Source organism: Passer domesticus, chromosome 24, assembly GCF_036417665.1.
Source record: "Passer domesticus isolate bPasDom1 chromosome 24, bPasDom1.hap1, whole genome shotgun sequence".
NCBI lineage: Eukaryota > Metazoa > Chordata > Aves > Passeriformes > Passeridae > Passer > Passer domesticus.
In genome coordinates, this window is record NC_087497.1 from 3520200 (window position 1) to 3532942 (window position 12743).

General features: G+C 51.1%; 1 protein-coding gene across 3 annotated transcripts in view; it reads left to right on the forward strand.

Moving 5' to 3' along the window:
• The window catches only part of EPHA10 (EPH receptor A10), a 30655-nt gene that overhangs the window by 13608 nt on the left and 4304 nt on the right, over positions 1 to 12743 (forward strand). The window contains exons 6-13 of one of the 3 annotated variants that reach the window (XM_064398507.1): positions 3316 to 3440; positions 5485 to 5647; positions 6697 to 6805; positions 6896 to 6951; positions 8324 to 8449; positions 10169 to 10354; positions 12123 to 12184; positions 12271 to 12474. In XM_064398507.1, coding sequence (XP_064254577.1) covers positions 3316 to 3440; positions 5485 to 5647; positions 6697 to 6805; positions 6896 to 6951; positions 8324 to 8449; positions 10169 to 10354; positions 12123 to 12184; positions 12271 to 12474 — 1031 coding nt within the window. Of the gene's footprint in view, positions 1 to 3315; positions 3441 to 5484; positions 5648 to 6696; positions 6806 to 6895; positions 6952 to 8323; positions 8450 to 10168; positions 10355 to 12028; positions 12185 to 12270; positions 12475 to 12743 lie in introns of those variants that run through there. The other 2 variants (XM_064398508.1, XM_064398509.1) reach the window with 2 other exon arrangements.

Here is a 12743-nt window from a genome sequence, read left to right on the forward strand (position 1 = left end):
GGCAGGAAATGGCCAACAATTTCATCTGAAGAGATTAAACTTTGATCTTGTTATAAATAATTTTCCCACCACTTGATCAAATGGTTTTTGTGCACGTTGCTGCTTTCTCTCCCCTCATTCCATAATCCCTGTGGCTCCACGGGGGGATGCTGGGCTGCAGACTGCTCCTCAGCAGAGGTGTCATTTCTCGTTAGGATCTTTGCTCTTCAAGGATGGATTTAGCTCTGGGAAGGTCTTCTGCCTCCTGAGCTCAGGCCAGGGGGACAGAGAACAGGCTGGGGTGTGGTGAGCTAAAAGAAGTCTGATAAAAAGCCATTCCTTCAGCCTGGTGCAGGCAGAGGGACTGGTGCCATGGAGCTCCCACCTTGCCTGGGCCCCCAGGTCTGAGCTGGGCACAAGCTCAGGTGTGGGCAGTGAGTGCCCCGTTCTCTTAGAGAGCAAAGCAGCAAGTCAGTGATGCCAGCCCATACCTTGGCTGCTAAGAGCAGCTTTTCCCCTGGGGAAGGGGAAATCTCAGCCCCTTGCTCGATACCGTGTACTCCTGGGGGAACTGAAATGCATGTCAAGAATGTGGATAATTAATGCTGTAATCTGTTCAAAATCAATGTCTCTTGTTGAGCTGTCAAGTCTCCAGATGCAGATGGTGGCTGGGAATTACCCAGGCAGCCGAGGCTCGGGAGTTTCATGGAACACTGACAGTTTTTATGGCTGAGGGTGTCCCCTCCTGGGCAGTGCCAGGCCAGGGCTGCCCTGTCAGCTGTGCCCTGGTTCCTCTTGCCTTTGCACTGTTGGCAAGGGGTGGCAGTGGTGGTTAACCCGTGCCTGTCAGGAAAGAGGGGGAGAAGCTGGGGAGAAAGTTGTGTCCTGAGTTTAAGACCCCACTGTGAGGAGGGGACCCAGCATGGGCAGGACACGGAGCCACAGCTGGCAGGGACAGCCTGGGGAGCAGCTCCTCAGGTTTCTTAGTCCTGACTCTGCAGCCCCTTGTCACTAGAGCCCACCACAGAATTGCTGGATGGGGCCAGAGGTCGGGAGGAGGGAGACTCCAGGGATGCCTGGGCAGTGCTGCCTTCCATGGTGGCTGTCGTGCTGCGGTCTCGGAAGTCACAGGGGAGCCCTGTCTGCTGATAAACAGGTTCAGAGGAAAAATTAAACAAGAAACAAGACCTTATTTAGCTGTCAGATCCTGCTCCTCTAATCCAGCTCTGAGTTGCAGCTCCGTGCTGTCCTTCCCCTCCAGCAGTCACCAGAGGGAATTGTCCATCGTTCCTTGTAATTGCAGTGAAAAGAGGAGATGCAATTTAGTCTGCAGGTGGCAAAATTAATACTGTGTTTTTTCTAATCTGTCCCCAGCATGGGACTAAATAAAAGTGTTTGAGGAGTGAGGGGAACTGTTTGCCTGCAGGAGTGGAGCTGCATTAGCCATGTAAATGTGCACTCCAGGCCACTGTCATTTGTATTCCCTGCAGGAATACAAGGCTCCTGCCTTAAAGAGCTTTTAAATCTGCTGCTGATTAATAATGCAACCAGTGCCAGAATGCATCCTCCTTCCTGAGGCTGGAGAAGGGGGTTGAGCTGGATTTGGTCCTCCAAAGTAGATTTGCCTGTGTATGCCCAGGGCTGATTCAGTCACCCTGGGGCAGTGGGGCTGCAGGATGAGCCAGCTCTGGGGCAAATGTCTGAGCTCTTGGGGTCTTTGCCCTGAAAGGGCTGCCTGCAGACTGGCGAGGCAGCTTCTCTGCTTTGGAATGGAGATCTCTGAGGCGTGTTCTGTGATGGGATGTTAGTGACTGGTGAGGGAGGGGAGAGGTGGCTCTGGGTGCAGCGAGTTGTTCTGGGGAAGGACACGCTGCCACATGTAGTTTTATGCCTGTTCTGCTGCTATGCTGGTTAATCAACAGGAGAAAACCCACGTAGAGGGGAATGGAGTTTATAAAATCAGGCAGAGTGGTGAATAATTTAATGTTTGCTTTTCCGAATAGAGGCAATGATAGGAGAGCTTAAAATATTGATGGGAAACACATTTTTTTCCACAGTGTGAAATGCTTTATAGTCTGTGTGATTTTCTTTAATGTTTTTTAAACATGTTTGAGGCTGGCACCTACTTTTCTGTCATGTACCATGGGCTCTGCTCTAAAGCACATCTGTGAGTGAGTAGGATTTTTCCTGCTGACTTTGTTAACAGTCAGGACCACGCAGTCAGGTCTCTCCAGTCCATTTCCAGGATTCAGAGACACAGGAGGGCAGCTGTGTGATATTTTATTGATGGGGATCATGCAACACAGTAAGGAACACTTAGCTTATCTTACAGGAGCAGGACCCAAGGCAAGTGCTGGGGGATAGTGTTGGGCTCTGTCCCACACCCTGGGGTGGGTCACAGCAGAGGGAGCCATGTGTGAGCCATGGCAGCTGCACAGGAGCCCCTCTGACCCCTCTCACAGGAAGACAAAGTGACTTGGAATCAAGGAGCAAATCACCATGAATAAAACATCATGAGGGCTTTTTATTTCAGCAAAGATTAATGAGCTAAGTAATAAATACGAAATTTCACAGATACTTAAGTTTTCTTTCTAAGGACTTGTTCCTCTCCATGGGAGCCTTGGTGGGACAGAGATGGATCCAGAGAATGTCCTGATTTGATGGGAAGTAGGACAAGCTGGGAACAGTCACTGTCCCCGTGCAGCTTTTGCTGTGCCTGAGGCTGTGAGCTGCTGCCTGCCTAGTTTGGAGACTTGTTTGGAGCCAAACCTGGTTAAAATGGGAATATTGGCAAGTGCATCTTGCAGTGGATGAGCTAAATGGATGCGTGCATGTCGGGGAGGGAGTTTGTGCTGACCAGAAATACACAAGCAGCTCCTGAGGCACAGCCTGCTCTCAGAGCAGGGGTCATACCCTCAGCAGTCCAGCTGCAGGGGATGGATCTGGTGTGAGGTGGTTCAGGAGGCCTTGGTGTGTCCCACCAGCCCTCCTGATCAAAGATTGTGTTTTGCCTTTTCCAGACATCCTCAGCAGGGGTTCAGAGCCAGGACACCAGCCCATCCTCAGCCCCCTCAGCAGCACTAAGGGTGGAGCGTGCTGTCAGGATTTTTGCCAGTTTTCCACTGCAGTGTTCCAGGCTGCCCATGGATTACAAAGCTGTTGTGTTTTACCACTCTCTTCTCCCACTGGATGGCCACCAGCTCAGAGCTATTCCAGTCCTGATTCAGAGAGAGGGGACTGGTGTCTGCAGAAGCCACACACTCTGCAGCTGTTTGAGTGAAAGGTTTTACTGGAGCAGCCCCTCAGTCACTGCCCTTTTCCTCTCTGCATTTTCAGTGCCAACTCCTGTCACCGACATCCGCACAGACAAAGTGGAGCAGAAGAGTGTCTCCCTGTCCTGGCAGGAGCCAGGCTTCCTGGCTGCCAATGGCACCGAGTACGAGGTCAAGTACTTTGAGAAGGTAGGCTCTGGGTGTGGGAATCCTTAAAATCAGAGGGTTTTGGGAAAGCTGCAAAAGGCAGGCCTCAGAGACAGAGAACTGTGATTGGAGCTAAGCAGTAGCCATAAGATTGGTCAGCAGGAGAATTATGTAAGAAGTAGAAAAATAAGGACAAATGGAAAAATGGTCTGTGTATTAACACTTGTCTAGAATACCTCCTTAAGCTGCAGAAAAGTATATCTAGCGAGTTCTGACCTTAATAATGGAGCTCTGTGCGTTGTGTTTTAAGGCTTACAAGTAGATATTTTATCCAAAATAAGCAAGCATTATTTTAACCAAAGGTACATGTTCTTATAGTGCTTGGATGGAACTACTGTCAATATGCTTTTGCTTTGTGTGATTGGTCAAAAAACTTTTAAAGTGAGTTGTAAGATTAAGTTCGTTGTCTGCTGCCTGGGATGTGAGCTGCTGGCACTTTCCCATTGTCACAACCATGTAATGAGAGTGATGCTGGAAAACAAAACAGCTTGAAATGCCTTCCCCAGCAGTCCCATCCCGTTTGTGATCTGTACAGACCCCTGGCTGGTGATACTGGGCACTGCCATGGGCTCTGCTTGTGCCCCCTGGCTCCGTGTCCTTCCCTTGCCCCCGTCAGGAGGTGGGGTGCAGTGTGTGCCCATCCATCTGTGCCTGCAGCTAGGCAGGGACTGACACCACAGTGGGTTCCTACGTCCTGGAGGAGATGCTCTCTGTATTCCCAGCCTACTCTCCAGGAGAGTGTTGGACCTTGTGGTCTGCACTGGTTTAGGACTGAGAGCCACAAACCTGTGACTGTGGGTGGCCCTTCTGCATGGGAGGAGACCTAGCAAATATTTTTATGACAGTTTCTTGATTTTAAAAATTGCTGCTGTTTGACAGGTGCTGTAGGTTGGGAATTTCTGGAGAAATACCAGTGGGCAGAGCAGGGATGAGGCTCTGAATCCAAATGAATGCAGTTTATGACACAATTCTGCAAATTACCTTATCTGCGTGTGCTCGGGCTCGTTATGGAGCTGACGGCGTGTCAGGCACACTGTGCAGGTGACATGTCAGCATTCTGTATTTAGAAACAAGCTACCGTGAAGCTGATTCATATTAATGTGATTTTCAGCATCTGATAGATTTGAGAGGAGGGATCTGTGGAGGAGGGCAAATGCTGGAGCCCAAGACATTAATTCCTGTGCAAATGGGCTGCAGCAACATGATACTTGGGGTATGAAATGAGGAACCTTCCTCCTTAAGTAGAGAATTTAAATTCAGTTTATCAGTTATTCACTGAAATGAGGCTCTTGATGCTGACATGGATATCAACTTAGTTCCTAATTCTGCTTTTAAAGCTTTTGTTTTTACGGTGAAGACTCAAAGGGGAAAATGTGTATCAAATGGAAACACATTTGGTAGGGGTGTGAGCAGTGCAGTGAGTGGCTGCTGCTTGTGCCCATGCCAGACTGTGGGGCTGGGACATGTCTGTGCTGGATTGTGGGGCTGGGACTCTGCCTGTGCCACACTGTGGGGTTGGGACTCTGCCTGTGCCACACTCTGGGATTGGGACTCTGCCTGTGCTGGATTGTGGGGCTGGGACTCTGCCTGTGCCACACTCTGGGGCTGGGGTGCCCCTTGGGGCTCCACCTGCCATTTTACAATCCACACAGGTTTGCTCCAGTACTGCTATTCTGTTCTGTATCTCAAGCCACAAAAAAAAAATGCAGCAGGGGAGCAGGGAAGGGCTGGCTGGTGCCACAGCTGAGCCTGGCACAGGGGGAAGTTGCCATGAGGGGTGGCACAGCTGCTCCCCACCACCCCATCTTCTGCCTTCATAGCACCATCCACCTCCATCTGCCATTTCCTGTGACCTTCCCATGTAATTTCTGCTGATCAGACATCCAGGGAATGTACTGTTTCTTTTGGAGGCTCTTTGGACAGGCTGTCCTCATGGGACCCGGAGCTGAGGACACGACTGTGCCATGCTGGCTCTGTGGCACAGCTGTCACTCCAGCTCCATCTCAGGTATCTCATTATTCCACAGGATCAGAGAGATCAAAGTTACTCAACTGTGAAAACCACATCAACAGCTGTGACAGTCAATAACCTGAAGCCTGGAACCCTCTACATTTTCCAAATCAGAACATCTTCCTCTCCAGACTACGGGAACTTCAACCCTGGCATTGAAGTGGAGACATTGGCAGAGTGTAAGTGCAGCAGGGCTCTGAGCTGAGCCCTGGGGATGCTGTGCTTGTAGCTTGTGCCCCAGCTGCTCCTGGTTTCATGGAGCAGCACTTCTTCCTCTGGTTCTGCTGCTCCCAGGTCTAGGGGCCACTGCTGTCCAGGAATTTGCTTCTCCTTGCATTTTCCCATTAGATTTTGATGGGGTTGGTCCTGCTGCCCTGCCTGTCCTGGGGGAGCCTGTCCTGTCTCTTCTCAGTGCAGAGTCAATGAGGGCAGTTGCTCTCTGGCTCCTTTCTCATGAGGAGGCTGGGACAGGCTCTGCTCTTTGGCTGAGATTGCCCAAAAACAGGCGTAGCTCATGCCTGCTCCCTGCCTCCCGCTGCTGTCCTGGCTCAGGAGGCACTTGGCTTGCCTACTCCTTGGCTGGCTCAGGGCAGCCAGCATCAGTGTTATCTGCTGAGACTTCTCCTTTTAAATTCCCATTCATAACTGTGGTCCAAAAGCATCTTATTTCACTAGGAGAGGGCTGGAGGGATGTTGGGCTTCAGCACAATCCCCCACGCTGGCTGGAAGAGCAAGGCTGAGCTGGCTGGCTCAGAACAGCTCCCACAGATTGTGTTTAACAGGGCTTTAAATTGCCTTCATTTGCCATACAGAAGACATTTCAGAATTAATTGAAGCCAATAAAAATTTTATAGAGAATGTAGCTATCTAATACCCCTGTTTGCAAAAGCAGGAGGAAAAGGGATTAATGTGATGAAAGAAAACTATTTGTAAGGCCATAAATTTTGAATGCTCCTCTGATAAACAGGATTCTTCCTCAGCTCTGATTACCAGCACCAGGAGCTGGGCTGCCCTGTCTGTGCTGCCTGCATGTTGGACTGATCCCACCAGCCTGGTCTCCTAAAGCTGAGCCAGAACCTGAATTGTTGTGAGGATGGCGAAAAGCAGCCAAACTCCCACAGCTCTTCTGGAGGACACAGGCTGGCCATGGGAGCAGTGACCAGGGCAGCTCCTCTCCTCACACCTGCCCCAGAGCACGTTGATGAGTGGCTCTGCTTCCCTCCTGCAGTGACAGTGGCCTCCAGTGAGCAGAGCCCCGTGCTCATCATCGCCGTGGTGGCCATCGTGGGGCTGACGGTGCTGCTGTCCCTGGGGGTCGGTGTGATGGTCTGGAGGAGGTGAGCAGGGCCAGGCGTGCTCCAGGGGGGTTCACCTGGGGTGAGGAGCTACTGCCCAGGTGCTGGTGTGCATCTTCATTCTCTTTGCAGGCAGTGTGGGTACAGCAAAGCCAGCCAGGATGGGGACGAGGAGCTGTACTTCCACTGTAAGTGCTGCTGTCACGGCCGGCGTGACTGTGGGGATCCCTGTGTATTGGAATTTACCAATACTGCTGAATGGAACATGCCTTGGCTTGTCTGGCTGTGCTGCTGAGCCAAATAGTGGAAAATGTGGTGTTTGCACCCAGAGACACTCTGGCTAGCTGTGGGCACAATGGGGCAAGCCCAGGCACACCCAAGCTCCGATGCTTGTGGGCTGGGGCTTACTCTTTTAGGGGGTCACTCCTCAGGCCTCCCTGTGCTGGAGAAGCTTTAAGGCCGTGCTGAAGGAAGAAGACAGTTCTGATGGAGGGTTTTAATCCAGAGCTTTTATTCTGGGCCACATGGCCCCTGAATCCTGCAACAGCTTCACCAGAACTCCCGAGCGTGTGGTCTCCTTACCTTTTGATCAGGGGAGAGGGGAAGGGGAGGAATCTAAGGACCACCAACCAGGTACAGGGGAGGAGATCTCAGGGGCAAAAAGGACACCTGGATGCACCAATGGCCCCCAGGGATGGAGAGCATATTTTGAATCTGCCCAATCACTCGATGGCCCTCTGGAATTCCTGAGCTGATAGACAGTGCCCAGCAGGATTCGGGGTGGGGGAAAGGAGAGGTGATTGACACACCTGGGGAAGGACCAGGGTAACTGAGGCAAGCCATGACACCACAGCACCTGTATTTATCATTGTTAATAACCCACCAAAGCAGCCCTGAGCCTCACTCTTGAAGTGCTGTCAGCCTGTGCTATCCCAGAGCAGGGGCCAGCACAGCAAGGCTCTCTGAGGACCGTGGGCTTGACAGCTCCATGTGCCAGTGTCTGTCCTTGCTGCATGGGGGTCACTGCCTGCCAGAGGAAATGGGGATACTTGCAGCTTCCGTGGGGTGTATAAATTATTGTCAGCTTCTCATGAACACAAGCAAACAGCCTTGTTTTCTGGGGCTGCTCTGGATTATTGAGCAGCAATAATTTTACAGACAGCAATTATCGTAGGGAATTCAGATGTCTGGACTGATGAGTTTATTGGATTCCTGGCACAAGCCCATGGAGTGCACACATGCTTTTGTGTTCCCCAAAGCACCTCAGAAGTAGAAGAGCCTGCCTTGACCATTTCAGTTAGCTTTGGAGGGTGGGAGCTTTACTGGAGCAAAGGGGCTGCTCTCCTTTACCCAGTGGAGAGAGCAGTTGGATTCACTCAATCCTAAAAAAAAAAAATCTTAGAAACCTTAGAACTGAATCTTGTCTTTGCTTACAGAAAGGTGGCACGTTGGTTCTGCCCACAGACCAGGAGGTGGATGAGCTGGGATAGTGTTTCCCAGGATGGGTGGGTGGAAGTGCTGCTGAGCCCCTCTGACCTGCCCTTTCTGCCTTTCCTGCAGTTAAAATACCAACCAGGAGGACATACATTGACCCCAGCACCTGCGAAGACCCCATGCAGGCTGTGCACCTCTTTGCCAAGGAACTGGACAGTGCCAGCATCAAAATTGAGAGGATTATCAGGACAGGCAAGTCCCAGGGGGTGGTGGCTGTGCTGGTGTGCTCCCCTTTCACTGGGCCATGGCAGAGCCATGACATTGCTCCAATCCCTGCAGCAGAGGGTGGGATGGGGCTGGGAGGGTTTTATCCAGAAGCTTTGTTCCACATTCCTGGTGTTTTCCTGAGGCACTGAGCACAGCCAGGCAAACGCCACGCAGACCAGAAAGCATCAGCAATTATCTGCATCTGGGCACTTTGACAGCAGCATGAAAACTATTTATAAATACGTGAACCTAATGATTTATCGATTTTCATCAACTTCACTGCCTAAAACTTAAAAGCAAATTAAAATCCCCTGACTGGACCCTAGAGCCTTAATGGCTACTGTGTGCCAGAATGTCGGAAACGTGATCATTCTTTGTCATTTGTTTTCCTAAAGATAAATTCAGCTGTAGCAGCAGCAGAGGTGGAGGAAGGGAGGAGGGAGGGCTTTGCCTGCAGCTGAAGGACAGTGTCTAAGGGGAGAGGACACTGAAGAGGGGGTGAGGTTGCCTCTGAACTGCAGTGTGGAGCAGCTCAGAGGAGCCCCATGTACCTTTCATGAGCAAACTGGTGTTTGAAAAATCAAGAAATTAGTAAGGAAGACATTTAAATCTAAGAAAATTGGGAGTGTGTTTGTCTCACTGCTGACCTAACAATAACCTGATTTCCAAATCAATAAAGCTGTTCATAGCTACACGCTTTTTGCTGTAAAGCCAATATTGGTTTTTTATGTTGGGAATTCCGTAGCTCCTGTGGTGGAGCACATGGCTGTGCAGTGGGATGTTCTTCCTCGAGGATTGCAGGAGCCCTGCCTCACAGCCCTGCTGTGTCCAGCTCTGTGGGAAGCAGACCAGGAGGCAGAACCAGCAAGGCTCAGAGTGTGACCTCAGTGACAGGGGTTACTCCTCCTCTCATGGGCTAAAACACAATATGCACTGGAGCAGAGCATGGAGAGAGCACTGAGAGGCTCTGAGGGTCAGCACAGTGCTCAGGGTGGCCTGGTGTGAGAGGCAGCAGTCCAGCCAGGGATCTGTTTAATATTGGACTATGACCAGTATTGCAGATGAGGCGTGCCTTGGCTTGTCTGGCTGCTGCTGAACCAAATAGTGGCAACTGTGGTGCTTCACCCCAGAGACACTTTTGGCTAGCTGGAAAGACACTTTTGGCTAGCTGGGACAAGCCCAGGCGTGCCGGGGCTCCGGTGGCAGCGGGATGGAGCTGCCTCTGTGGAGGGTCACTCCTCAGGTTTCCCTCTGCTGGAGAAGCTGTAAGGCCGTGGTGAGGGAAAGGAATTGGTTCTGATGGAGGGTTTGAATCCAGAGCTTTTATTCTGGCCCGCAGGCCTCTGAATCCAGCAACAGCTCCAACAGAACTCTGGACTGTGTGGTCTGCTGCTCCCCTTTTACCCGGGGGAGAGGGGCAGGGACGGGGTAGGAAGCCACCAAGCAGGTACAGGAGAGGAGGTCTCAGGGGACAAGGGACACCTGGATGGAGCAATGTCCCCCAGGGGTGGAGGGCATCCTTTGGATCTGCCAATCACTCAGTGCCCTTCTGGAATTCCAGGACTGACAGACAGTCCTCGGCAGGGCTCAGGGTGGGGAAAGGAAGGATGGGCACACACCTGGGCAAGGAAACTTCAGTGGAGGGTCCTGAGGTAAACCCTGAAATCACGCTGCAACCGTTCCACCCCTTTCTCTGCTGTGCAGGAGAGTTTGGGGAGACGTGCCGGGGGTGCCTGAAGCTGCCCAGCAAGCGCGAGCTGCCGGTGGCCGTGCGGACGCTGCGGGCCGGCTGCTCCGAGAAGCAGCAGCGCTCCTTCCTGGCCCAGGCCTGCACCATGGGCCAGTTTGACCACTCCAACGTCATCCGCCTCGAGGGGGTCATCACCAGAGGTACGTGGCTCCCAGGAGGCTCCTGAGCAGGAATGTGTATTTGCTGGGTCCCCAGGATGAAGGAGGAATTGATGAGTCTGACTCTGTGTTCTTAGAAAGTTAATTTATTGTTTTATGATATGATATTATATTAAAGAATGTGTCCTGGAATAGGGCAAATTTGGGAGAAAACCTCCAAAAGGGAGTCCCCCTGAAAGCGAACCCACACGGTCCCTCCCCACAACCAGTTCAGGAAGGATTCCTCAGAGAGAAGTGGAAAGAACCTGTTTATTTAACAGGCAAAGCACCCCCAGCACACAAAATGAACAATACCGGATGACAACACTCTTTCACTGATCTGAAAAGGATGACAAATTCAGAAAGTCTCTCCTGAGGGTGGTCACTCTGTTGTCAGTCCCTCTGGCGCTGGGGATGGCTGCAGCAGCCACAAGATGCAAACTCTCGGTGTTTCCCAGGTCCCAGTCCGGAGCAGGTGTGAGTGGTTCCAAAAAAGGGAAAGGAAAAACAGTCCAGGGAAAGATTCCGACTGCTTAGCTAAACTAACTAACGAGCAAAAGCAAAAAGCAAAAGCAAAAGCGGGAGCACAGCAGAAGCAAGAGCAAAGCAAAAAGCCAAGAAAAAGCAAAAGCTGCACTAGGTACTACCCTGTCTCTCTGTCCCGCCAGCCGTGGGGGAGCAGGCTGATGACAAAAACCAAAACAAAACATTCGCTCTTCAGAGCCAGTCTTGAAGGCACAGAACACAATATCCAGCATTAACAGAGCACACGATTGGGGATACAAGCATCATAACGTCACCCTAGGACAGAATGCTGTACTAAAACTATGCTAAAGAGAAGAGAAAGGATACAGACAGAAGGCTTAACAAGAATGATAATGAAAACGCATGACTGATGCCTCAGAGTCTGACACAGCTGATGGTGATTGGTCATTAAGTAAAAACAATTCATATGAAACCAATCAAACAATGGCCAGCTGGTAAACAATCTCCAGACCACATTCCAAAGCAGCAAACACAGGAGGAGCAATCAGATAATTATTGTTTTAATTTCTCTCTGAGGCTTCTCAGGAGAAGAATCCTGGGCAAAGAGGATTTTTCAGAAAATATGACAGTGATAGGAGTGGGTTTAAGTTGCTGCATTGGAGAGGTAACTTGGTGCTAGAGGTGCAGTTGGCCACCTGGAGAGCAGCTGTTCCCACATGCATCAGCTGGGTTTGCCTGCTGGTGATTAATAAAAATCTTGCAGCTAGATTAATAAATGCAGGTAGTGGGACAGGCTTAGCAGCCAAGCACGTGTGCTCTTAATAAAAGTCAATTGAAGTGAGATTCTGTCAGTAAAACAGATGAGACTGACTGCTGCAGCTCTCTCCCGTGAGCGGGTGTGCAGAAGCAGGCCGTGGATGCGATAGCTAAATGGATATTCTTGTAAATCCAAAGAAACCAGAGCATGTGGGCTGATTCTAACTAGGCTTTTTATTATGAAAGGAAGTATTCTGGCTGAGCTGGTTGCTTTTGCTTTCACTGGGCTGTGCTGTCCTTTGTGATGTGCTCCAGAGTCCAGATGAAAGGAGCTTCTGATACTGGGATCTGTTCCTAGCTGGGAATGGCAGGGAAGCCTTGGCCCTAGTGCTCATTATAACCTGGCTGACAAAGTGTCCTTATCTCCCCCAAAAGCCAGGCAGTGCAGGGGTTGGCACCTGGATTTGTAACCCCTGCAGAGTCTGAGTGATGGCAGCACTGACACCGTGCTGCTTGTCTGTCTGCGCAGGGAGCACCATGATGATAGTGATGGAGTACATGGGGAACGGCCTGCTGGACTCCTTCCTCAGAGTGAGTACTGGGTGCCTGCCCAGCTTGGGCTCTGCTGGCCGTGTTGCCATGGCTGCCCTTTGGCTTTTCCTCCTCTGCTTTCACAGAAACATGAGGGGCAGCTGACAGGCACGCAGCTCGTCTGCATGCTGCAGGGCATCGCCTCTGGCATGGCGTACTTGGCAGAGATGGGCTACGTGCACAAAAGCCTTGCTGCCCACAAGGTCCTGGTGAGCAGCAGCCTGGCATGCAAGATCACAGGGTTCAGACAGCCACAGGAAGACAAGATGGAAACCATCTTCTCCACCATGGTGAGCTGCATTTCCACATTCTGTTGTCGACACTTTTCCTAGGCTCCCATTTCCTTCTTCAAGTACGAAGAGGGACTCTGCACCATGGACTTCTTTCTCGGGTAGAAATCCAATGTGTTTGGTCAGGGGCCTGCATAGCACCACACCTGCTCCAGCCACAGCCCTGCTGCACAAATCAGGGCAGAGGGACTTGTGTTTGTACAGCTGTGAGGTGGTTTTCCTTAAATATCAGTGTACAAAACGCCATCAGCTCTTCCTGGGGACATTTT